Source organism: Pezoporus occidentalis, unplaced genomic scaffold (genome assembly GCF_034315485.1).
Source record: "Pezoporus occidentalis ecotype Australia unplaced genomic scaffold, CSIRO_AGI_Poc_V1 ctg211, whole genome shotgun sequence".
NCBI lineage: Eukaryota > Metazoa > Chordata > Aves > Psittaciformes > Psittacidae > Pezoporus > Pezoporus occidentalis.
Window position 1 is genome coordinate 1,548,132 of NW_026913976.1, and position 27,871 is coordinate 1,576,002.

The 27,871-nt window shown below is 41.0% G+C and overlaps 2 protein-coding genes across 8 annotated transcripts in view; one reads left to right on the top strand and one right to left on the bottom strand.

Moving 5' to 3' along the window:
• CMSS1 (cms1 ribosomal small subunit homolog) overlaps positions 1 to 27,871 on the bottom strand; it is a 254,951-nt gene that overhangs the window by 64,789 nt on the left and 162,291 nt on the right. The window lies entirely within an intron of this gene.
• FILIP1L (filamin A interacting protein 1 like) overlaps positions 1 to 27,871 on the top strand; it is a 219,524-nt gene that overhangs the window by 25,096 nt on the left and 166,557 nt on the right. For all 5 annotated transcript variants that reach the window (XM_062619555.1, XM_062619556.1, XM_062619558.1 and 2 more), the window contains one exon: positions 26,696 to 26,838. Coding sequence is in view for 1 of the 5 variants with exons in the window: in XM_062619559.1 (XP_062475543.1) it covers positions 26,827 to 26,838 (12 nt within the window). In the remaining 4 variants the exon portion in view is untranslated. The remainder of the gene's footprint in view (positions 1 to 26,695; positions 26,839 to 27,871) is intronic.

Consider the following 27,871-nt stretch of genomic DNA (forward strand, 5'->3'; position numbering starts at 1 on the left):
GAACCAAGAATGTTACTATTGAAGAACAAGGACAGAAGGGCTGAATCCCAAGATAAGTAAGTGGCCGGGCTGATCTCATAAACTGTTCCCTAATGCTTACCACTGGGATCACACAAGGTTTCTGGAAACAGCATATAAAAACCAGACACTGAGGTTTTAGCATTCTTAGGCAGGAAGTAAACAATGTTTAGCAGGAATTAAACACACATTATTCAAAGAAATTTAAAACACAGAACCCACATACAAATCATGTGGGACTTAGATCCGATAAAGAAATAGAGCAGGAACAGGTCTGGCAAAATCCACACTTGTATGCACTTGTGAAGGTACAGAGAGAACTACAGATGTAGGTCTTTAATGCTCTTCAAGAAACACAGCCACTACATTAGAACAAAGCAAGAACTACAGAACTTCAGATCCACTCCCAGAGAAGTTAGTAGAAAAAACAACAAATCCTTCCAAAACAAACAACCCACTTCAGTGTGAAGAAAATCAAGCTATTGATGAGCATTTCTGAAAATCCTCCCTGTCCTACTAATGCGCCCTGCTGACGGCAGCAAACTGTGTGAGCTGTTAAGCATTTCAGCTTTTGTCCACTTTGAGGTCTGTCTCATGCAGAAGAGACTCACTCCTGTATTTCTCCCTCTATATATGGAGGAAAACTGACTACGTATATTTAAAGTACATGCTTCAAACACTCTCTAATCCTGAAGATAATTCTTCTGTTCTAACATGCCACAGGCTTTCAGGGGAAGTTAACTGGAAAACAAAACATTTCAGAAATAATAATACAGTAAAAAAAAAAAAAAAAGCAGACGATACACATGATGGTCCTAGAATTTGATGCCTATCACTGCAGCAAGCCATGACTGTATATTCAGATTTCTTCACTTTTTTTTCTACCGTGATGCTACTTGTCCTCAAGGACAAGTATCTCTAGACTTATCTCAGCCTAAGGTGCAGTACTTTCCAGTAAGTTGCAAGTTGTTCTGAGCAGCTGAGGAAGATTGAACAGTCACTCAAAAGTCCGAGCTGAACATTTTTGAGTTTTCTTCCCTCAGAGGTAAATTAACTACTAAGGAGGAAATAATTATGGAAGTACTATACTCAGTGCTTATACAGTGTCTTTTTATCAGCAGAACTCAAAGAGCTGCATATACTTATTAATGCACTTACCAACCACAAATCCAGGAAACTGACATCCTACTACTCAATCGTTCACAGAAGATATCAAATTTGGGGGAAAAAAAAACCAACAACAAACAAACCAAGATAAAACAAACCACTTTTGTCTTTTTCACTACTAAAAAGCCGTAGTTTTTAGGACCATAGGAAGATAAAAAACCCCACAGCTTTTGATCAATTCCATCTCATGTGCAGCCAAAGTCTCACTCCCAGCTAATAAGAAAAAAATTCTCTTGATGTAGCCAAGCTGCACTACATTGACATCTGGATATTATCCTGGTGCTGGGACCATTTGATTCATAAAAATCTGGAATTCTACCAAAAAGCTGATGGGACACACAAACCTCAGGTGATAGGTTTACCATCAGCCCACTCAGCTCTGAGTCCACACATTACAAAATGTAAGCATCTACATTAGGCTGCAAGAGAACAGACACATACCCCAGAGCATCCCAAGGCCAACTCACTGCTCTGTGTCCCTGGCTTTATAATTTTACAAAGAACAGAAACAAATCCAGCTCAAAGCAGTGTTCTGAAAACTAAATGTACGAAAACGCTGTTCCATTCATGTGTTTGCATGTCCTAAGAGACAGTCATAAAACATGATAAAAATATTAGCAGTTCGGTTTTAGGGACTGTGCTCTCACAGATGAGAACAGAACAACTCCAACTAAAGTCAATGGAATTAAACCCACTGATATGAAAACACAACACGGCACTCAAAAAATACCTTAAATCTTAAAATCCCCAGATGCAACATCTGTGGCTGACATCTATATTAGCCACAAGTGCATTACCCTGAAAGGAGGTTTCAGTTATTTTTATACTGAGATAATGTTCCCTTGATGATCTTAAAGCCTTAGTAGCATATAACAATTAAATTTTGTTCTTGAGAAAACAGTAGTAGACATCTACAATTTTGAATCTATACAAGACTTAGCAATTTTTCCATTTTCTTCACTAGAACAGTGACTCCTCCAAAATGACATAAAGCTACTGAGAAGCTACATACAGGAATTTGAGGGGAAAGCAGGGGGAAGTCTTCTCCAAGGCCAAGAGCAAACTGGAAGTTTTACACTTTGCCAGTTGCAAGAAAAATGAGAAACAAACCACTTCATTTTGTTATAATGTATCAGCTAACATATTTCGTAGAAGGAAACCTGCTCTTCATCAGGAAAATTCGACTTTCATCTGGTGAACTAAAAATACACCTGCAGAGGTTTGTTAACATGGTTGACCTCAAAATTTGGAACTTTCTGCCTTCCAGATGCAAAATAGCTCAAAATTCTGCATTTTCAGGGAAGGATCCAAAAGCCCCTCTACCATCTATTCCCCACTGAAGTTAATCACCAAGCATTAGTGAACACAGCCAGTCTTAGCCGTTTCCTAAGGAAACACTGCACCCCCACTTTTGGATAGAAAATTGAGCAATTAAGTCTCTTCTGCGTTTTCTCTGGTACACTTTACAGCATGGCTAAGCAGGGTGTAGCACACTGCATGATGCCACCACTGCGGCTCTCCTATGTTTGGTCCTGAACTATTATAGCAAAGAAATAGAGATGTCAGGGCAGTGAGCAAATGTAGGTTTTTCTTTTCTCCTTCCCTTCTCACTTTTCTAAACTTGAGTGGGTGTTGTCTGTTTTCTGTGAGGGTTTTGTTGTTTTTCTTTGTTTGGTTTGTGGGTTTTTTTTTAAGGAACTTGAAGGTGCTATATGAAAACGTCACTTCAAGTTTGTTTTGCCAGAGGTAAAACAAGGAAGTGAAATATCTTAACCAGTAACATTACTACAGGTCAAGCCAAATGTTCATCTGAGCCAGATAATCTAAGTACAATTTGATTTGTCTGTGTTAGGAATCGAAGAAGAGATAGCTCACCCTTTTTTTGTTTAAATAGAAAAAAAAAAAAATGGTTACTGTCCCATAACTAAGGATTCCTTGCAACATGCCACCTTAATGCCTATCATGCCATGTCTGTGTGTGGGAATGGTCACTCAGGCCCGGTTCCTGTCAGGACTAAGCAGCACTAGTGGCAGCATCTTCAGGCTTTATTCTGCACTACAGATATGTGATTCAAAGAACTAGTGGATCACGCTTGTTACTCTAAAATGTACAATCCATAATTTTCCTGGCGGCAAGCAGACAGGAAGGTTAATAATAGGAGAATAACGGGAAAGGAGAATAATGTTTCTATCTTCTCTGAATGACCAGAGCGACCTCATCAGTATGTCTTTCCCCTGCCCAGCTCATCCCAAATAGGTTCCCCAACTCCTCAGCAGCACAGTGACTGCAAAGCCATGCTGCAAGCAAGAATTAAATCCCACTTGGCATCCCTTTCAACACTGCACAGCAGAGACATGGATCCCATTAGCTGCTCTGAAGACCTATGGACCAGGAATGCTTATTTAGAGATGCTACTGGAGGTTACCCGCATTTACGGAAGGAATGAATCCCAATCCCCAGCACCAGCTCTACCCCAGTACACTAACAACAATGTACAAATGACAATCTGATACCCAATGCGAATACCTCTGAGCTGACCCAGTGGTATACAAGGCTCTTTTTAAGATAGAATTGCAGAGTAATTCACATTCTCCTACAGCTTAAACCCCTTGTGGGTGGATGGAGTGTGAAAAATTCTTCAGGCAAGGATAAAAATACCAGAAAAGAAGGGAAGGGACAAAAGACAGCAGCTTCATTTCCTGACCTGATGTGGGCCTTGACATGCACTTAAAGGAAGTCAGTCCAGGACAAATGCTGCATCTTGTACAGTATCTGAGAAAGCTCATCAGTTATTAGTGTCTTACCCACCTCAGCGTTACTTTTTTAGCAGAAAGGACAGGCCATCAAAAACCTAATCCTCTACAAACCAGAAGGAAGCAGGCAGCCTTGCACTCATTTTTTGTAAAACTGTCAAGACCCAATTAAGGGTGATGCAGAATTATCCTACTGCTCTCAGGAAGGGTCACCAGATCATTCAGAAGCTTAACTATAACCCACAGTTATAGATGTAAAGAGCTCAGTTTACAATGCATTTCTGCATCTATATTCGCATAGAAGCTCACAGTATAACACAAACACAGACAAAACTAACACCCTTCCAGATGTGGGGCTGAAGTGACCTCAAATTAACCTTATTCAGATTAAAGAGGCACCCTTCTGAAGTTCCAGATATGATTCTAGGACCCCTGTGTTCTGAGACACAAAAGCCAGTAAGTTTGGTTCTATACCCATGCCTTGTGGGAGCTCCACAAATAAGTGTATACTCTTCCCACAAGCTAACATTCCTTGTGCAATGGACTTGTGCAAAGCGTTTGACACTGTCCCACATGACATCCTTGTCTCTAAATTGGAGAGACATCAATTTGATGGATGGACCACTCGGTGGATAAAGAACTGGCTGGTTTGATACGCTGGAGGGAAGGAATGCCATCCAGAGGGATCTTGACACGCTTGTGAGGTGGGCTGATGCCAACCTTATGAAGTTTAACCATGACAAGGTCCTACACCTGGGTCGGAGCAATCCCAGGCACAGCTGCAGGTTGGGCAAAGAAGAGATTCAGAGCAGCCCTGTGGAGAAGGACTTGGGGGTGTTGGGTCAATGAGAAAATGAACATGAGCCGGTTTCAGTGTGTGCTTGCCGCCCAGAAAGCCAACTGTATCCTGGGCTGCATCAAAAGGAGCATGACCAGCAGGTCGAAGGAGGTGATCCTGCCCCTTTACTCTGCTCTTGTGAGACCTCACCTTATTGTGTGCGGTTCTGGTGTCCTCAATATAAAAAGGACATGGAACTGTTGGAACAAGTCCAGAGGATGGCAACGAGGATGATCAGGGGGGTGGAACACCTGCTGTATGAAGACAGGCTGAGAAAGTTGTGTCTGTTCAGCCTGGAGAAGAGAAGGCTGCGTGGAGACCTCATAGTGGCCTTCCAGTATCTGAAGGGGGGCTATAAGGATGATGGGGAGGGACTCTTCATTAAGAACTGCAGTGATAGGACAAGGGGTAACGGGTTAAACAGGGGAAGTTTAGATTGGATATAAGGAAGATGTTCTTTACTATAAGGGTGGTGAGGCACTGGGAAGCTATGAATGCTCCATCCCTGGTGGTGTTCAAGGTCAGGGTGGACAGAGCCTTGGGTGACATGGTTTAGTGTGAGGTGTCCCTGCCCATGGCAGGGGGGTTGGAACTTGATGATCTTAAGGTCCTTTCCAACCCCAACTATTCTATGATTCTGTGATTCCCTGAGGACACTGAATGAGACTGCCCAAGAACAGGAATTTAAAACAGGCTGCAGGACAGTGGTTTACTAAGAACAGGATGCTTTGGGGACTGCAAACAGCCAGTATACATGCAGGGCACCAGCACTCTGGCCAGTGGAGTCACAAAGAAAAGGGCAGAGCTGGACAGGCTCCCACCTGCAGCAAGGCAAGGCTCCAAGCACTGACACAGCCCTCTTCAAAGACTTCAAAATGGTCACAGTGAACACAGGCCCTCCCCGGCTCATGCCGACTGAGCATAAGATGGACCTTAAAAGGATTAAGGTATGAAAGACCAAGACTGCAGGCAGATGGAGATACGGAGGATGGTCTGTAGGGAAAACAACATCTGCTTCAAAAAACCACCTTACTCCCTTCCAGTGAGTCACTAAGGTAGAAAAATACAGCTTTTGCTATGTTCCTTCTGAGGAAGGAGCCATTTCAAGGCTCTGATTTGTCTTAGGGGGGATCCCCTCATTAGTTTATTATGAACCAGAGGTACTTTCTGTGAATGGCCAAACCACAGTGACGGAACAGATTTCTTTATGTGAAGTAACCCCTTGCTACAACATGGATACTATCAGCTAGTGTCATCATCCTGCATTTTCTTTGGTGAGTGAAGATGCTCAGTCTGACCACTTGTGTGTCAGAGAGACAGAAAAGACCTTCTGAGAAGGAAGCTTTGGATCATTTCTTGGCAATGCACTCTTGGCCCTGGGCTCTAAACCCTGACACAGCACATGTAAGCAGGTTATGCTCTTCCCACACCAGACAAGGAGGTGCATATCCTCAGTGAGGAATGGAGCTCTTATAGCTTACATCTGCCTACAACTCTGCCAGGTAAGAAACATGAGGCTGGAAACTGGCCTGTCCCACAGCAAAAGAAATCAAAGATGATGATTCAAAAAAAGTTAAAGTTCACAAAAGGAGCGATGAAAGTTAGAAAGGCGCAAGCAACCTCAAGCAAAGAGCATCATATCCCAGGGGAGCTCTCACTTGCCAAAGCAAGAGGGGCAACTGAGCGTGCAAGGGCGAGTGCTATCCACTCCAGCTGCCTTTATGAAGAACAAAGAGAGGACTAAGGAGGTGCATGGGTTGCCCTTTGCAGGCACCACTAGCGTTAAAGCTTCTCCAGCCCCAATGGCAACATGAACAAACATCAAGGGAGAACATACATATTGACAGCCACACTGGAAAGTACACTTATCCCCTACCAGACATAGTTTGGAGTTGCAGTTGTTTGATTCTTACCAAATTTACATGCCTAGCAACATTATTAGGACAAATTCCTGTGACAAGCTGATCTTACATTACTAACAACACAGGAATCTTACACTGTCAAGGTCAAAAGCACCAGCAGGATTCTCCACATACAGGGACACTAACGGGTAGAACTCCTGCAACTTTTCTTCTGGGCTGATCCTTAACATTAACTCAACATAATTAGCTTACAGTTACAACACTCACAAGGACATAACTATAATAATTTGGCAGATTTTACTCTGTAATTTTTCTGCACTTTCTGTATTTTTTTTCTCCAAAGAATTTAAATGTTTGAATATTTATTGTTTTTTCCTAACTTCAACATAGCTGCAGAGCAGCTCAATAGCCTTCCCCTCCAGTTTTGGGCTATGTTTGCACAGTCCAGTAAAAGAATCTGCTATAATATGGGCACAGATATCTAAGTTCAAATGAAATTCATGAGGTCATACCTTCGATTCTCTAAAGAATTCCTCTGGCCATTTTTATATGTAGGGTTGTATATATCATGACACTTCTATTGGCGCAGGAGTGAGGAATAGGGAGAGTTACAAATCATGCAGTCATTAGTAATACAAGACATCTCAAAGACAAAATGAAACTAGATGGACCAAACTTTTCTATAGCCACTAACAAAGGAAGTGAGTATGGTTATGTAGAAATGCAACCTCAATACAGCTATCACTCAGTGGATTAGCATTGAGCAACTCAGTTTTGCTGTGCTATTTAACTCAGAGGAGTAAGGCAGTCCCTCCATCTGAAAAATGGCTTGCATGAGCCAAAGACATACAGTTTTATGGTTTTTGCTTAATTGCTTCATTTTGAGGCCAAGTCTTGCTTGCACATTCAAACTACAAATGAAGAAAAATATATTCAGGCTATATCTTGGCTATAGCTAACATCTATTTGTAGCAAAGCTGTTTCACTCTACTTTTAACTTGCTTTTGAACTCCAGTGCCTTAAGATTACTTTGCAGGAAAAAAAAGGTGGTAAAATGCAGACTGATTTGGGTTGATTTCCACTTTACATTACTTTGCAGGAGCTCTTCACAGCTGACTCACGGTAATACCCTTTGGTCACTCCTTGGTAGACAGCTGTAGAGAACCAACACTGCAGTTAGCCATGAAGAAACTTGAGCTGGGGGAAAATACCCTATAGGCTAATTGTTGTGGAGGTTTTGCCTATCTTCCATTCAGAGATGACAAAAAGACATAGCTTATTACGCAAACAACATTACCCAGCTCTGACCTGCTTAGTGTTAGCTGAATTTAGTGTTAGATTACACCAACATGGCTGCAGGAAAGTAAGCACAGAAGAAATAAATTACGTTTCTAAGGAAGCAGCAACTACCTAAAGACATGAATTAGCAGGTTGGCAACATCTTGCATTACAAAGCTAGAACTTTAAGGTCATGTATGCAGGTAAGTGGGTACAGAGTTAGTTAAACAGACGTCTCGTTTATGCTTTAAAATCTCAAATTAGATGACATGTCACAAACTTTTTCCTAGCATGACATTTTAATTGGTTCATCCAGTTAAATGGCTCCAGGGTGAACCAGTGATACTATAAAGGAAACAGACTGCTATCCTATTAGGAAGGATGCTAAAGACATGGGAGGAACATCCACAAATAGTAAAGGAAGGCCTATGTTTGCAAGCCTGTAATTGTACCGCTCTGCACTGCTGTGTAATTTTAAAACCACTGGGCTCCTGTTTTCTCCTGAGTCTTTCTCTCTGAATCTGCCAACTTTTCCCATCATTCAGCTGATCCTGATCATTCACACCTCTCTCACACTTCAAACCTATTAGCTTTGCTAGTCTACTGGGGGTCTTTACTATGCCTTTAACTTACACAGGATTTTTTCTGATAGTGCAAAGAAATCCCAGTCAAAGTCTTCAAATAAGGCCAATACACATGCTTATAGCTAATCACAACAAATCTGAAAATTGAACCAATACAGCAGCTAGAGCAATTACATTTTCTTACAGTGACTAATAATTTCTTTTGTGTTTTAAAGGCCTAAAGTCAACTGAAGCATGGGAAAATATTTAATGTAATTTTCCAAAGCACAGCATTTCTGAAGCTCTGCCAGTCATGTGGTAGACTGAACACAGCACTGTGAAGTATTCTCATGGGTAACCAGAGTGACTCTACGATTATTTAAAGCCTTGTGAGATTCACTTATAATTCTAGGTAAAGTATTTCACTGGCGACTGCACAAAGCTGCGTTCCAAAATCTGAAGTGCGAATTTCATGGCCTCTAGCCCTGGCAATTCACATCCTATAAAGCAATCAGAAATTTTTATCTTTTGCAGAATAGCTGGGATGCCATGCCCTTGTAGACAGTTTCTGTATTTTGTTCCCTAAGCAATAAAATATCACAACAGCTGCTAGCAGGTTGGAAGGAGGTCAACAAAATTAGTGTCAGGGGCTTTTTATTTCTTCTCTTTTAAACTCCTTGGGGAGGCTTGATCAAAACTTAGCAAAGTGCATAAGTATCCTGTGCAATAGGATTGTTAGATCTGTTGGCTTCAAACTAAAAGGACTATAAACCAAAATTCCTATTATGGATATTTCTTGATGTTTGGTGGTCTGTCATGCATTCCCACTAAGGATAGTCATTTCCATCTTTGTGCACTTAAGATCTCTGATTAAAGAGCGTTGCTGTAATACTTTGATGAAATTACTGTTATTTTGGAATTTTACTTTTGAAAAAAAAAAGTAACAGAATAATTAACATGTCTATCGATTCTGCTCTCCTTACTTAAAGGCAAAAGTGGAAAGGCTGAGTTATTAACCACTTGTTTGCTTTGGCTATTGACAACATGTTGGGCACACTTCTAGCATTTCAGCAATGCCAGAAGCCTGAGTTTTCCTCTAATTCTGCCTACAAAGCCCTGTCCAAATGGGCAATGCAGACTCACAGAAACATCTGAGATAAAGATGTGCCTTCTTAGAATCATCTGAACTAATACGTCACTACTGATCCACTCAAAGAGGAAGCAGACAAATTTGAAGCATATTTTGTATTTATGCTTAAGCAATTCTTGGGTGAATCTTACTAAGCTGGTTTTGATTTATGAAGTTCTTTGCATCTCTGTGCTAACTATAAGGAACAACTCGCCTTTCTTTCTCTGTTGGGATGGCCTGAGACTTGTCATCAATAGACACAGTCTTCCCAAAGCTTTACTTATTAAATGCTAAATGTCTATGGAAAGGTTTTATGTAGAGTAACCCACCACTGTGGATTAAGGCCAGTGGCCACTAAGCAGTTTTGCAGTTTCTCCAGTGTGACAGAGAAGAAACCAGTCCAAGTGCCATAAACACCATAAGCCAAAACTTAATCACACAGAATTCAATGGCAAACTTCCTACCGATTTTGTAGAATCCAAAATTTAGTTTCTTGTTACAGAAACTTAACAATTAAAAAACACAAAAGGAACCTGACGTTAGACCTCCCCAATATATATAAGGCAAAGCATTTTGCCATGTTTTCACAAGTATCCAATGTTGAAAATACCCTTCCAAAATTTCTTATGAAGTATTCCAACTCCCCACTATCATAATACTTCACAAGCAGGTTTATCAACATAAAACAACACACCACATATAAAATTCATCACATATAGCAGACTTCTCTCACAGAAGATGAGATCATAAATTTTGTGGGCAGTTTGGTAGTTTTTCCTCCTAACAGCTAAGTTATTAATTCCCCCCCCCCCCCAAAAAAAAATCCATAAAGCAGCACTTAGACCTACATATATAACTTGAGTTTCATTCCTTACTCCGAGAAAATACCAGTACCTAACAAGCTTTATTAAAAAGACAAAACCACCATAAGCAAACAAATAAACCCTAATCCCCCCAAAAATCAAACCAACCCACAAAAAAAAAAAACAAACAGTCTTAAGAACTGCATTTGGTTCTGTGTGGAAAAAAAGAGGGTAAAATATTCTCAAAAAGGCTACAGCTGAAGGAAAAGAACTGAAGTGCTTACACATCTGCTAGAATTATGAGCATCTTACTCACTGAACTATTTAGTCTCCAGCTTATCTGACATGGCTCCATGAATATGTCTCTCTGCCCCCAGCAGGAACAGTTAAAGATGTTTTAAAACTCTCTGAGGACAGTTTAAAATGAATAAAAAATGTAGAACCATAAACAAAAAAAAAGCCTCAAATAAAGTCTCTAATACACATGGAAAGATCTGAATTTGAGCTCATGAAAGACTGATTTTTTAAAAACAGATGGTAATTTATTAACTGTGAAAAAGTTTGACTGGCCTAGATACTACCAAGGACCTTTTCATCCCTAAATAACATATTTTATCAAATGGTCTGTTTAAAACAAAACCACATAAACGCTCCATGTGCTTTCCACCAAGGAGAAAGCAGCAGAAAATCCTTTTTCAAGACTGACTATAAACATACTCCATGTGACACGTGTGGGACGTTTTCACATTTTCAGATAACACTATGAGAAGCTGCAGCTCTGAAGGTGGTGTGCCAGAAGCAGAAGCACTTCACATGGGGGTAAACTGTGGATAGGAATAACAAAACAGAATTGCTTGTTTCTCAGAAAGGCTTCCGGTTTGCTTTTTCAAGCCCCAGATGTGTTCACTCAGCACAGCCTAGTACTTGCTACTGCTGCCCCTAATTCTTCAGGTACAGACACAGACACACCCACAGGCATACCACAACCTCCCAACTAATAAAAGCTAACCAGCAATAACCTTGCCCTGCCTTCCACAGTGAAAGGCAGATGTTATCAAAGTGAAGAAAAAGTGCCCCTGAGAGCAGTTTCACCCTGCTCACTGTATGAGCTTCACTCTCTGAGTTACAATCCCCAGATTTTTTAAGTCAAGGTCTAAATAGAGTGGGATTGTATAAAGATGTGCACTGCAATTCTTTTCCTGAATGCCTAGGAAAACAGTGGATCCTGAGAGATGCTGGGACAACCATGGTGTGGTTTCAGGATGCAAACAGGAGTGCAGCCTCTTTCTATAGACCTCCCACCCTGGATGCACTGTAGATGCCTGCAGCAGATCCAACCTAAGAGCCAACCAGCAGCCCACCAATTCAGTTTTCATCAGCCTACAGTACAGATGTGTCCAGCTGGTAAACCTTCATATCCTTGCCAAGCTACTGACCTCAACAAATACCAAGAAGAACAGAAATCAGGAAAGTGAGTTTTAACTGAACCTCCCAAAAAAGATTCCATTTGACTTCTACGTTACTTAGATATACTGTGAGAAGCCCACAGCGTATTTTCCTCTTCTTCAGCCTAGAGCCAAATAAAATCAGCAATAGAAATCTCTGCTCATCAGCCTCAGTAAAACCATATGTAGCATGCTTGCCTGTAATTGCTGGACACAGGTTTTACATCAAGCCATGCTTCATCCTAAAGTCTTACCGATCAAAGCACTCTTCTTTAGAGGAAATATAACCTCATTACTTTCCACACAGCACTTTACAAACCCAAACAACTGGTTAGTTCTCCTGATTCTGACTCAAACAATTGATAATAAAGCCTATGAACTGTAAATTCTGTTTGCAACTGCCAACTGGTGGCCATCTTGCTGAGCAGGTAATTTTCTTGTATTGAAAGATTCAAAGCTCAAACATGAAACTAATTAAATTCTAAATCTCTGCATACAGCTACACGTGCCTCAAAGGGCCTTATATGCATCTGCAAAATATAAACAAAAAATAGATAATCCCATAACTACAGTTCCAGAATCTGTGAGTATAATTTTATTACAGATATTGGAGTTATTTGCTTACAAAAGAGACAAATACTTAATTTGATGTTTCTTTCTGTAGCTTTTCCAGCAGAAAACAGAACACTCGATTTTGACGACTAGCCCTAAAAACTGGGATCTTTTATTTCAGTCAGTCAGGCTGTCTCTCTTTTGTGGACTAACATCAAATGTGTCAACCACAACTGGGTTTACAAATTCTCAGGTTTTAACATACTGAAGGCAGAAGATTTTACATAGAACATGAAAAAAACAAAAGTTCAGGACTTGCTCCAATCAGATGTACTACATGTGTTAATTTTTATACTAGTCAGGGTTCACAAAAGCCTAGAACTGAAGTAAATTCCTAATTATGCTGGCAAATCGGGAAAAGATGAGCAGAAAAGACTAAAATATAAATCAAACTAACCATATGTTAAATTAGGCTAAAGCACACACATGCTGTTTCTTCTTTTTTTAAAAAAAAGAATGGTTCAATTTCTGCAACAAGCATATGCAGGTTTAAGGAGCAGTGGGCATCATAACCGCATTAGCTCTCACGCCGCACTCATACTTTTCACAACCATTTGATGAATCAGAAAGCGTTAGGAGAAGCTTTGGTCTTGCTAATCCAAAACCCAGATAGTCATCAGAGTTAAATGAGAGCTGACTAACACAACAGGGAGTTAACCCCTTAAAAAAGCTATTTTAGGGCTCCCTCACAAGGGATTTCTCAATTGCTATGAAAACAATGTTCAAATAAAATTTCCAATGCTTGAATGAAAACATGCTAAAAAGAGTATGAGATGGATGTCTTCACACAGACACTAAGTCAAATGATGGGATCTCATGTGCTGCTTCAGTTACCAAATTTAATAGTTTTAGTAAGCCTGTAAAGACAGGCTTCAAACTGATACTATTCCAGGGGTCATGGCTCACAGATTCACAGAATCACAGATTCCAGGCAATCCATCACCAAAACCCTTCAAAAGTAGCAGTGAAACCTAACGTCAGCATCTGATGGGGTATTATTAAACAGACCTGCACCAAAGCATACCCACATAGGAGCTTACACAATGCTCTCAAAAAATGTGTGTTAACATAAAATATACTTAGTCACCTTGTTTGATCTCAGTCAGCAAGCATGGGTGAATTCACCTTGCATGGTGTTAAAATTAATGGTCCACATTCAAGTGTTTTACAAACAACACTTCTTTCTCCAAAAGTAATGATGAAAGCCTTCCTTCCTCCATATTGCCTCCTCCATGGAGTTCTTTAGGCGGTCATCTTCTGCTAAAGACATAAAACTTAAGTCTCATTTACACTCATTAAAAGATAGGAACTCATCCATCTTCCCCCACTGCTAACCTGCCCAAATCCCAACTTGGATTGTTCCTGACTCTCCACATTTCCTCTTTGGTGACACCTGAGGAAGTAGCTGTTTTTTCTCCACACAACTGTTTCTGCTGTCTTTTTTTCTAATTAAACTGACAGAAGTTCTTCAAATGGAGGAAAAATCAAGCTAGAAATTTGCTCTTGGGCAAGGGAGCTGCTTTTGGTTTAACTTTAAGAACCATGTGGTATACGGGTCATCCAAACCAGCAAGATTTTAAAATTCGAAGGAAAGTAACTGCAATTAACAGATGCTTTTACAAGAGCAGTGGTGAGTAAAAAACTGCCATCAGGCAAATTCTAACAAGCCAGACTGGCTAATGTTCAAGCAAAGAGGTGGTTGCATCCAGCAGCAAAATAAGCTCCATTATTTTAAAGAATTTTTTTAAACAATCTTTGGAATTAACAATGTTTGCATTTTCTGCAGTGAACTGTTATAATTATGTCCATCAAGAGATGGAAGTTTTGTTCTCATGTTACTAATCCTTTTATCAAAGCATTTTAGACACTAATTATAACCTTACAAGGAATTGCCAAAATGCTAAGGGACAGAAGGAGTGAAAAAGCTCCCAAAGAGCATTCTTTGATACAGGGCATGAAAAGGCTTAAGGAATCACAATAGGATGCAATCACTTAATTGTCAATGCCTTTGTGTCAATACTACTAGCTGAAGACCCAGCTGCTTGCCTGGTACTGTACAAGACCTAGAAATGTATATGGTTACCAGTCTAACATCTTTCAACTTGTATGTTCATGTTTTGTATTATTTCAGGTGGATCTCATTAGGAAAAGTAGGAGAATAGGCTTGATCTGACAGTCCAAAAGAAGCGAGACTGCACAGCTCCATGCTCCTGCGTGCAACCAATAGCAAAGCTGAAAATGTCTTCTCAGTGAGAACAGACGCTCTCAGAGCACATACTCACACAGCGCACACAGAGGTGTGTGTATATATATATATATACACATATATATAGCCACCACATAAATAACACACAGCCCCTCTCTGGCTGAACAGGAAGACATGCGCTAATGAGACTATATATATTTAATATGTATACACATGTATTTATTCTGTGTCTGTGTGTATTTATATATATACACATGTCCACACACATGGACAACACTGATCCCTTCAGGAGCTTGCTAAAGACAGCCTGTCCAGTAACCTTCTGGATCCCAGTACTCCCAGTTGCTGGCACCCGGACATATGAGCCCCCAGTGGCACTGCCCCACTCCAACTGTAGGCACAGATTGCTGCACACACATCCACAGCTGCTTGGGGCTCCCCTGCTCCACGTACATGTATGTACCTGGCTCCTAGACCACTTCACCTACTCACTGGCCTAATCTTTGTTACTGCTTCCACAGCAAGGTGCACGCCTGCACTTGCTCTGGGTGCTGCATCAGGGATGTATGTATGGGTCTCTGGCCTCCAGTCCTTAGCCCTCTATTTTCTCCACACTTGCTCCTCCCCAAATCGCCTGAATGCCTGTCACTGCCTTCGGTTCTTTCCTTAAACACCCAGTAACAAGTCCTGGGCAATCCCAAAATGCTCTTCCCCTGGTTCCCATCATGTGTGTTATACACAACCTCTCCTTGGTCTAAAAGGTGCTCTGGCATTGACTCATCTTGATGGGTTTCAGGTCTGGACCCTGGGGCTGAGGCTCTCCTGGGACAGTCCTGGGAAGGGCCCAGACTGGGTGTCCCTTCCTCCCAGCCCTTAGTTCAGGTTTTTGCCTGCTATTGTGCCTGTTTGGTCTTCTGGCCTTGTGGAGGTGGGCCTTTGATGGGCTGATGGCCCCTGTGATGAGCCCAGGGCAGGGTACTAGCTGGGACCATGTGCCTTTGTCTACTAATGTAACCTAGCAGATCTTCCCTTACAAGAGTGACCTGGTAACTATAATGCCCTGCTCTGTCCTCTGCTTTCTTTTCCTTTGCATTTTTTTTTTCCTAATTGGTGAACATCTGCTCTTCCTGTTGAGCATTTGGTATAATTTAGAGAAAGAATGTAAGGCATTTGTATTAGAAACACAAACAGAGGCACTGGGATCAGACAAAACAATCTTTGCAGAAAGCATGAAAATAAATTCCAGCCAAATGCAAAGGTGAATTTTCCAAATTCCAGTACTCCTCTTTTTAGAAGGGGATGCACTAAGCATTTGTCTGTGATCTTTTTAAACTTTTTGGTTTATTACCAGGCAAGGAACTCCAAAAATCTCATTTAACATTCACCCTGACCATGGGTACTTTCAGCCTGGCCCACCCCAGAGCTCAGGAGGTGGCTTTGACACATGGGATCCTTTCAGCTGGTCCAGCACATCATTTTGGAAGAAGAGGAGGAGTGGTGGCCAGCGCAGCAGACAGGCCTCCCTGGTCAACATGGGCATGCAGAGCAGGGCTGGCTGACCACACTTCTGCCAGAAGTTACCTTTGCCTTGACTGAGCACTGCACGCAGCAGCCCAGTGTGCCTGTGGGGCATTTCAACCAACTCTTTCCAAGTGTGGGGAAAATCACTGCTGCTTATGTAATCTGTCTTTTGCCAAATGTGAACCTGGGAGCTCTGCTGAGCTGACATCAGTATTTCTTTACAAAGCCAAAATATCTTTCAGTCTGCTGTTCTTCTGGCTTCCGCCACTGACTATAGGTTCTGCTAAAAAGTTACATCACAGTCCTAAATGCCGCCTGTACCATTTGGATTAAGTGACATTTTTTTGCTTAAAGTACAGTTCAGAAATCAATATGTGGGAATATGAGGGCGCTGAGAGTCCTTAGTAAGCAAACAAGCAGCAGCAACATTATAATGCATGATACCTGGCTTATCCCTATGAAGGTGGGCTACCTTGCTGACTTGCAGCTCCTGGAAACAAGCAGCCCCAAGAGTCTTCAGATAATTCACTTCCTTTCCATCTTGTTTCTTACACTGGAAACTTATTTAACCTCCTAATTGGCAGCGCATAACTTCACTGCTTTGCCTGCAGAGTCTGTTCATAGCATAACTCTTGAAGAAGTTAACTGAGTTACTGGTTTTCTATACCACTTAATTATAATTATGTACCACTTAAAGAAGACATATAAAATAAGAAAACAGAGGCAATTAAGGATCCCTCTCAACAAAAACAACATACTGATTACTTGAAAGCCCAATTCATAATTTTTCAGGAAATGGCAGTGATGCATCTTAATCTCAAAATAATAAGCATTAAATAAATGCAGAAAAACAGTTGAAGAAAGGCTGATATGAAAGCCTTTTACAGCAATAAACCCCAAATCCTAGAAGACTTAAAGTGGTCCAAGGCCACACATTCTTACTGAGTCCAAGAACTGGCTTATAAACTACATGTAAATCAAGAACAAAACAATGGTAGTCTCATCTGCCATGAGAAATGGCTCATTCAAGGAATGAACACCAAACCACCTGCCTCTGCTGTGACTTCAGTTTATTCTCAGTGAAGTTTCTACTAACTTGAATGATAGCTGATCATATTGATGCTCAGAAAACCGATGTCACAAGCTTGTTTAGAAACTTAACTGTTGCATACATATCCAGGGAAAAACAGTCTCTTCTGTTCATCTCACAATATCTTAAAAGATAACAACCCATGAGGGCATACCAATGTGAACAGGCATGACAGAGAATACTAGCTCCCTCTTCTTTAAATAGCATTGGTTGGCAAAGTGTAAAGTGGTTATCGCAGACTTCTCTGCCTGTATGACTACTGAAGGATGACTTCAAGTTAGCAAGGTTAAGAAAATAGCTGAAAGCAGCAATTCAGTTTTTAACTATTGTTAAATCAGAGGCCCCTAAACACTCCAACAAGGAGCAAATTTAAATGAAACAAGAGAGGTGGTGCTTCTGTGTCCCCTTTTCCTGATTAAAATTTAGAGACCCTGTGAAAAGGACAGTTGATTGGTGCCACACCCAGTCAACCTCTGGGTCTGTCACTGATGTAACTGAAAGGGGCAACTGAATTTGTTATTCTCAAAACCAGCGTTCTGTGGCAAAAGATAATGCTTCTGAGGTTTTCTTATATCCACTGCTAATAAACTGGTCTACAACCTTCTGCTAACTTAGCATCAGCCATGGCTGTTTTGACAACCATGAGCTTCTTCCCTTTTCACCTTTTCCTCCAAAGCTGATCTATATTTTCAGTGCTCCCAGTGACTTTAATGAAAGCCACCAGCAACTCTTAAGGATGTTACTTTAAAAACAAAAATACTCAAAAAATCGAAACAAAGAGATGCAAAGGCAAACCAGGTTTGCTTTATTTGGTCTGGTTTAGCATAAAACAGCAAGATAAAAATCCTACCTTAAAACCTGCTATAAAATTATTGCTTTCTTTCAATAGTATATTTCACTTGAATCCTGCATGTAGGGGTAACAAACAGTAAGACAACCTTATGACACTTCCAGACACCTTACTACTGTTTCTTCTGTGGTAAAGAGGCTAATGTCAGCCAGTATAACTCTGTGATTCTCAATGAACCAACCACAGGCATCATTAAAGTAACAGGAACCCACAGCAGGATACAGCTGTGGCACGGCACTGGTGTCAGCGTGTTCGGGGCTGCTTTACACTTGACTCATTTCTAGATATTCCAGTATGCTCCAAATTGAGAAATTTATTTAGGAAACCTTTCAGACTTTCCTAAGGTTATTTCTGTCATGGCAAAAAGTAAAAGCTGAAGTACTGAGATATTTGATTTCAATCAGCGTGATGAAAAACCTCACTATAGGGGAAGAAGAGAAAAAATAAAGGGGGGGGGGGGAAGACATATGGTTAATTTTGGCTATGGTTGCTGCTGCTGTTTTGCTGCACTTTAAGTAAAGCTACATTTTTTAACAGTGACAGAGCTCAATAACATCTTATTAACTGTAACTTCTGTAGTTAATCTTTGTTAGATTCTCCATCACCTGAAACCTTTAAATCAATATTAGACACCTCCTCAGAAGATAAGCTGTAGCTCAGCCAATTTTACTGAGCTGTGTAAAAACCTGATACATTAGGCGCTATGGTTTATGTTTATGTAAGATTGCAACCATGACGTAATGTCTCTAACCTTAAGTATCCATTAAGCTATAAAATACCCAGAATACAAAGGCCCTAGGTGCAAACTCTAATAGACATAAAAGTGGACATCTAAAACAGACTGCTATATGACAAATGAGAAATAATCAAGTCCAGTTACTCCAGCAGTGGTAGGTATGGAAAAATACTGTGAGCATTGTTATACGGCAAATACAGTGCTGAAAATTCACATAGTATGAAAGGATAAACACAGCTACAGAACGTATCTGTCTTACCAGTGCCATGGCAACAGTAAGAGAAAACATACACACTGACCTGAAATAGTAGCAACTTTGTCCCATTAAGAACATTGGTTATTAAGGGAACAAGCAAGAGACAGTGGCTAAGTATCCATAAAAGCTGGGAATGTTTTCTGTTTCCAGACAGTGTTCCAATGCCTTTACTATTAACAAAAAAAAAAAAAAAAAAAAGAGGGGAAAAAAAAATAATCTAATTTGATACTCCCTGAGCACATGAAGACACCAGGCTGAACAGATGCACACTGCACGGACTTCTGCTAATCCAAACCACCGTGTTTCCACCTGCCTTGGAACCTACTGATAAATACAAACTCCCTTAACCCAGACCCTAATCCCACAGGCTGATCCACCCCTTACACAAGCATCCCACTCCTGTCCCTCACCAAAAAGAAAATGATCTGTTCACACAAATCAGCTGACAATTTCAAAATGAAACAGCTGAATGTGCCCGATCAGGGATTAGCTAGCATTTCAGCCCTACTGAAGAGCCTTCACATTACTAAGGTTCATCACACTCTAACGCCATTAACCGCAGTGAATTTGCAAGAAATGCTATCCACAACTGGTTAGACCTGTAAAAATGATTTTACAAGATTGATTCGATACTCCTTCCTAAAGGAAATCTCTCATAATATGTTTTACAACTGTCTATCAGACATTGTCCCTTACCATTGCTGCTCAATTTCAAAAGAGAGAGAGAAATCCTGAAGATATCAAGCTCCTAAAAATCTGGTGAGAAACCAGTGCACAGCAAGATTATAATCAGCACATGGAGGGGAAAGGAGGGACAAAACAGGGTAACTCTGCCAATCTAAGGCTTGTTTGGTGATACAGCACCAACATTGCTCCTGACTGGATGTAGCAGACTCTGCGTATTGCTCCCCATTGAAGCAGAGGTTTCAATGGGGAGCACAGTGTGAAGCTTAGGTTACTGCAGAGTTGGAGGTACCCAAGCAGAAAGGGACACACATCTAGTCATTAGTATATCTCCAGGCTACAGACTGGATTCGATATTTAACCTTAATATCTTTTTCTATTAGGCAATGACAACGTATTTATATTTAACAAATTCTCCACAACTGAGCAAAAACCCAAACCAGAAAAACCTGCCTAGAATAAAGTATTGTTTACCACCCCCTACAATAAATCTAACCATAATAGAAATAAGCTTACCTACATAGCACATTGAACATTTAAATATTGTCTAGCAAGCAACAATAAGCGCTAATGCATATAGCCCTCATTGTCTTTACAGTGACTAAGAGAGGTAACAGTCTGATTTACAAGTACTTCAGGATTTTGTGAAAACAAGATTAACGAGGAAATGGTTCTGCAGCTCAGCAACCCATTGGAACCCACTCAATGCAACTGCTTTGCACATAGTCTTTCCTAGTAATGCAAGCTTGTAAACCACCAAATGGGAAAGAAAAAGTGGCAAAACAACAGGGATTTTTTGCATTGGATAACCAGTAATAGTTTTGTACTGCCATTTTCCACTCTGACCACTGACTTTTAAAAAGCTGCCAGTTAAATGTCTAAGATACCTTATTGCTCATTACTACTCGACACAGTTCTGCAGTACGAAAGTCTAACAACTGCTGCTGTTTGAAGCATTCAGAATGTTACCTGCACATACTTCATAAAAATGGCATTTGCTAGTAGAAGCAGAGCTTTTAAAGTTCAGGGGGAAAAGTCTTGGGGTTTTCCTCTTCTGAGAGCTAAAAATTTTATGAGTGAACCTAAAGGACTGTCAGACTTCTAAAGTGACAACACATTATGAAAAAATTTCCTATGTGTTTTGCAAATTTCAAGTCAGACACATTTCACAACTGACATCAAGGTTTTTAATATCAACTCTAATGAAATATAATTCTCCAGTGACATAGCTGTGAAATAACAGCATTTTCATTTCACTAGCTGGCAAAGAGGCTTTGGCCTTATGTCTTACGTAGAGTCAGAAGTGTTCTAGGCCCTGCACAGACATGTCTGAAGACAAGGCCTTTTCCTTTTATCTGCTGTAAACTCTGAAACCCCAGGGTATTCAGCCTAACAGAAGAGTTTATGTATTTTCACACAACTGCTACAGCCAAGTTGTATGTTAGGACACAAAAGAGTATGAATACAATGTAAGAAATTGCCTTCACTTTCTCTACAGCTTCAATTTCACTAAATCTCTTTGGGTGGGATTGGACTGTTTCTTGTTGAGGGGAGTTTCACCAGTTTTTGTCTTTGAAAACCCTGCAGTCAATGAAGAAATTCCAGCTACCATCAAAACCCTGAGGGGAGCAGAGGGCAAGCTGAGGATTAAAATCATAGTGCTGCTTTTAAATCTGGTTCTTGTTGAGGTCACACTTTTGCTGCTGAATGCAAGTGGGATATTTATTTTTAAAGTACAGGTTCATGCAGAGCTCGTGACAGTTTAACTGCATGTCAGGAAAAATCAGAAAGCTCTCATTTGCAAATGACTGAACTAAGCACACAACTGAGAAGAGCTACTCCTTCCCTAATCCCCGAAAATCCTAGCAGCAGGCACGAGAGAAAAAAAGATTAACAGATTTCTTCCCTGAGGCCTAAACCCCCTTGACAGGGATGAAATCAGAATAGAGCAGACAGCAGTTGGAAGGGGAGCCTTGCCTATCCAGAAGCCCCACAGTAGTTGGTAGGAGCACCTGACATGGGCACTCTTTCTTGAATTTGTTGTGGTGACGAGCAACAACAAGAGCAATGTTGTACTCGCCCCTTCACCTATGCATCCTGCTTGATGCACATACTTCTTCAGGACTCTGATCTATTAACTTTGAGAAAGCAACTCAACTTGGCAGTTCTTAAGACACTTAAAGGCTTTGGAGACTGCACACTGTGCTCTGGGACTTAGCAATAACCCTGGTGTCACCAGTGCTGGTACTCAGGGACAACTCCACACATGATCCAGCTCCAGTTTAAGAGGGAGTTTAGAAAGAGTATCTCACAGCACAATACAGTGACAAATCTAGGCCTGACCTGACAAAACGTACACATAATGAAGAAAATAATAAGACATCCTGACAAGTACAAAGGCAAAGCCACTGTTGCTTATCTCAAGGCAACATCTCCTGTGATGGTCACAAGTGCAAAGCAACAGGGCCCAACATCTCTGCCATAGGACTGACTCATACACACTCAGCTTGGGTGGGAAAAAGACCAAGAACCAGCATTTGGCACATTAAATTGAGAGGTGGAGAGAAAAGCCTCCAAAAAATACAACGGAAAGATATCTGGCACAAGTTAATATTGAAGTTCATTTGTGGAGTGTTGGCCTGCTGCATAATTCTTGTGGTAACATCTTTTTGGGTTCAAGAAATGTAAAAACAGTAAATCAGTAGCAACTTCCCCTTTAGACTGGACTGCAATTAAGGAAACTTGGTATCCATGCCCTCCTTTTGCATCTTTCTGAAATCCTCAAGGACTTCTTTAATGGTGTCCTGTAGTACACAAACAGTAGGCTAAACACAGTTTGAATTCTTAGAGAACAACAGCTGCCTGTTAGCTCCATTTGAGTCTACAGCAGAAGCTGAAATAAAGCTGTTTAATTTTTCTAGTTTGAGGGGCAGGTAAGTAGGGGAAGAGTATGCATAATGCATTATGGCACAGCTTGCAGAGGTGGCTGTCTCTTTTGGTGCCACAGTTCATTTCCAGAAAGATAGCTGTGTAGGATGAAGTAAGTGTTATCCTTCAGCTTCCCTAGACTGCTGACAAACATTAGACTGGTCTCCAACTCTGATGAAATACAGAGAAAAAAATACAGTGCATGACCTCCCAAAATGGGCAAAAACTTTGGTTCTCTTTGAGGGATGCTCTGGGAAGAGGTAGAGGATAAATGGGGTCTGGCAGTCTATTCCAGCTCCATGCAACCAAGCATAAGTTAGCAACAACATACATCTCCCACCTCTGAGGCACTATTTGAAGCTTGCAGGAGGAGATAGCACAGTAGGGGAAAAGCTGCTATGCATGTCTGCTCTCCACAGATCCAAGATATCACAGCCAGGACTTACTAACACACTTGCTGGAGGCTTTGCCTCAGATGGCGAGAATCAAAACTATGGAAAGATGGCGGGCTTAGGACAAATGTAAGTGCTGGCATTTATAATGGACAACGGAGTGTCTGTCACTGGATGCCTGTTACAGATATTCACGGTTTGCTTTTCACCATGTCATCCAGTAGTTCTTTTATTTAAATGACTGCATTTTCTACTAGTGGGAAATGCTCTGCATTGACCATACCTAATAAGCTATTGTCACACCAATCATATTTTCATAATCATTTACCTCATTTGTTTTAGGCACTGTATTTTCTTAAGAGCCCTCTTGCTTCTATTAGATGACAATGTAAGTCTGAAACCAACAAAATACTCTTCTTCAAAGACAACATCCTTTTCATCAGGCATTGAAGCAATAAATGGCTTAGGAAGGGGGAAATCTAGTTAACTAGTTGCTAAAACTATCTAGAGCCCCTGTCTGTGAACTCAAAAAATACTATTTCTCACATAGGTCTAGAGTCTTAATATGCAAAGTTATACTAAAATGGTATTAAAACTTTTATGTCTTCCACCCACATAAATGAAGCTGTCCCCTCCTACCCTCCACAGCTTCCAGCCTCAAATATCCTGGCTGATCAGACAAAATAGGTGACTTATGTTTTTATTGGTTCCTCCAGACTATGACGACATTTCCTAAAACACTGAGCCAGGAAACTATTAATGTCTCTGAAAAAGTGGAAAGGGTCAGGCTATTTCAAAGGGCGTATGTTTGCTAAAAGCCTTTGTAATAGATGTATAGGCCACTTAAATTGCGATTCATAGCAACAGAGCTATTTAACATTCACACAGCATTTCTAGCTTTAAAATATATTATGAACGCATTTGTAATACCTCTGTGTTAAGAAAATACTACACCTCATCACCTTTTTGAGAATTTTGAGAATTAAAATAAGAGGGTAATCAGCTTGCCTAAGATTTTGTAAAGTTAATTCTGAGATCAGAATTCCCCACAGATCTGTATGTGCTCCTAATCTCAGACTGTTATTGGAGGGAGGAATGGAAATGGTCTGAACTCATCAGCATGAAACAAAAAGAAGACCACAAGATTTTCTAGATGATGTCAGCTGCATTGGCCTGCATTTGGCAGCACAAGTCAGGTCAGATATTTGCAGATGGGGTCAGAGATTCCTTAAAAACCCCTCTGTTTTATATATATATACAAGTACTACACCAAACCAACTGGTATGCTAACAAGAACATAGCACACTACATGCAAGGCAGAAAGAGGGATCCTACTGAGGCTCCACACAAGCTTCTAATTTTCTAGAGCATACTACATGCATATACCTCTTTGGTTTGGCTCCTTTGTCAGGTCTAGGAATTACCAAGGGGAACACAAAGGACTTACAGAAAAGCCTTGAAAGTAAGGGTGCTCCAAAGGCATCACCACTCCATTCATGGCCAGATTAATTTCACCCACTAACCCAGTTCGGATGCTGCCTACACTTGACTATGCACAAAATCCTCAAAACAGGGGTGCAAAGCAGACTTAAACCCAAGCTGCCTACAGCATATACAGCATTTTACACAAAAGAGAGTGCTGAGGCATCCTAAAAGTACAAACAGCTCTACTCTTACTGATTAAAAACCTCACTCATCTGTCGTGCCTCAAACAAACACAATCCAGTCACAAAACAAAAGCTACAGGTAAAAATTCCCACTATTGCACAGCGCCATCTCCTGGGCAAGCAAGACGGCAAACCCCTCCTCACACCTCCCTTCTCTTGCTGCACTGTTTTAGCTACCTCTCTCACGTGCTGGAAAGCCAGACATTACCTCTGTTCTCAAAAGGCAGGCCAATTCACGGAAAGAAGAGCAAATTGTTTACAGCTCCCATCAAGAAATGTGAGACTTAGCAGCCCGCTCTTGAGAGAGGCGGTATCTGCACAGGCAAGCACTACACAAATCCACAGGATTAAATTCAATCTGGGTTGCTGGCTAATCAGCTTCCTTTCAACCTCCAAACAGGAAATGGGAGTGGAGGAAGTGAAAGCTTAATAATTTCTTGCAAATTAACAAGTTATAAGAGCTACTCCAACAAAAAAAGTTTTGCTAAGTGAACTTAAGCCTAGCACATTGTCTGCCCCAGTGGCAAACATTTAGCTTTAAAACCCAGCTGCACATCTTGGAAAGAAAGCAGATGCAAACATTTCATTTGGTACAGCTCAATTTCCAGGATAAAAGGATATCGAGCTGTGAACTAATGGTGATGATCCTACCTTACTGTAATCACAACTGTTGAAATTACAATCCCCAAACCAAACCAAAGGTGGTAATTCTGCCACCTCTCTTTAAAAGACCCAGCAAAGTCAAACAGGATTAGAAGGATAGCTTTCTAGTTATCAAAAAACTGTTAAATTCGTAACAGCCTCTGACAAAGGAGAAGAAAAAAAATCAGACATAATGTCTTAGCTTCATTTCTTTACACTGTCTTTTAGGGCTACTGTATTTACTGGCTCTGCAGACCTGGTAACATCTACCTGGCCAGGCAGTAAAGGGTCAGGCAAGCTGGGGAAGAAAGTCCCTGTGGGACAATGAGAACCCTAAAAGGCCTGAAGGAGCTAAGGACTCTGAGGCCTCCATGAAGATCTCTCCCTATCTTCATGTCACCACATTGTAGCCCTTGGCAAAAGTGAAAAGCCTGGCCCATTACACACCCATACCTTGGTGCTATCTTCACTGCAGGAGAAGAAAGAAGGCTTTGTGCAACTGTTGAGTAATTCTCAAGAGCTGACAGGTGAGAGGCCAGTCTCTTGGTTGCCTGGATATTAGTGACAGAAGCAAGATGATATATAGGGGTAGATGCAGACTCATAATTTGAGATACCAAAACTGCCCCAGAACTACAAGGTAGAACTCCCTGGGGCTCATGGATGTGTCCAGCAAAAAACCAAAAATCTCTTGGAAGAAGTTGTATGACTCACCAGTACAGAAAGAGATGATTAAAGTGGGCTGCATGGAGAACATAACAAAGGCAAAGGAATCGGGGGGGGGGGGGGGTACCCAACCCTGCTGTCAATATATCCACTGCACAATCTCATTGTCTCCCAGGGATGCAAGCAAGAACAGACACACAGCACAGTTACCATGGCCCACAATTAACAAGTAAGGAGCTAAAACTGCATGGGCACTTGCTCTTCGTTAAGGAGTGTGAAGGTAGGTTTTTTTCCTGCTTTCAGCAGCAGAGACATGGGTGATACTAGTTCCAATACAGCATTTACCATAAGTGCTGTCTGCTGTAAGCCACCTCAAGGTACGTGCTACACCATGCACATGGCTGGAAATGCTTTTTAAGACTTATAAATGGGTAGGTATTACCTCTTTCACTACAAACACAGATACTCTTCCCAAAGGACTTGCATTGCTACCTTGCACTCCCAAGACTCAACAGTATCAGCTGTGTCCAAGCATTTACTTCTGTGGGGTTGGTCACAGACTACTTTGTTCACTTCCCTCTCTCTCATAGGATGCTTGTATCCAGGGCAGTGATGCCACTTCCTACTACGTGAGAAAGACCATGATGACATTGCAGGACTGCTGCCTGCTCTGTTCCTAAAATGACAGAATCTGCCAGAACATTCAGGTTTCCAGCCTGTGATGCTTCCACAGGTTAGTTGATCTTCACTTAACTTCTATAGAAGGTACTTTTCCTTAAGCCAGAGATTTCCAACTTTCATTCCCTCTCCTCCCAATGAGAAAGGTGAGAGTTTCCAGACAAGGTTACTTGGTAAGGAGTGCTGAAGGGGCTATGATGCTATAACTGTATCAACAATCCACCGCCAAGAAATGGAGGAGGAATATGCTTGACAATTCTTAGTGAAAGACAAATTATGATCCATGTCCACCTTGCCCTACATTCACACTACATCCAAACTCACATGTTCCATTTGCTTAAATGTCTAAAGGAAGACATAGTTGTGACCAATTTCTCTGGAGCAGACACCAGGTAGCTGTTAAATAATATTAAGAATGATTTCACCATGATATGCTTGTACTGGATCTTGCCCAAAAATTTTTTATATATTGCTTATATTACTGTTTTGCTGCAATTGCTGTCTCAAAGGAAAGCAAGAACTTAGAAGAATATATGCATGAGATCATACAGATGAGGAGACTCTATGTTTGTAGAGGTGTGGTAATACTTGTCAAAATAGATCATCTTTTTCAGCCTGTCTTCCAAAATAAAGATTTTCTTTGATGACAAACTCAGGTATTCCCAGAGTTCTGTCTGTAGAGAGCAACTTAATGGGTGGAACATCAGGCTAGGGGCTGCACAACAAAAATCAATATGCATGACAGTGAAGAACAACTGCAATGTGAAAATCCCTCTGAGGGTCATACTTAGCTTTCCAGGTCAGCCTCTGGGAACCCTCAACTCAGATACTGAATTCTTGTGAGGAATACCATTGATCCTTGTGGTAGTTTTACCTCCTCAAAGACACATTTCTGAAGGCTTTCTTTTTTGTGACGACTACTGGGCTCTGTGTTACACAAGCAGAAGACTGACAAGGCAAGAGCAGACATGCTATAACCCTTCCATTTGTAATGTACTTGTAAACTCTTCTAAACTCAAAACAAGTGATAGTCTTTATTCAGAAGGTCTCCAGCTATAGAAGCAGCTGATGCTATGTTCAAGTGGTGG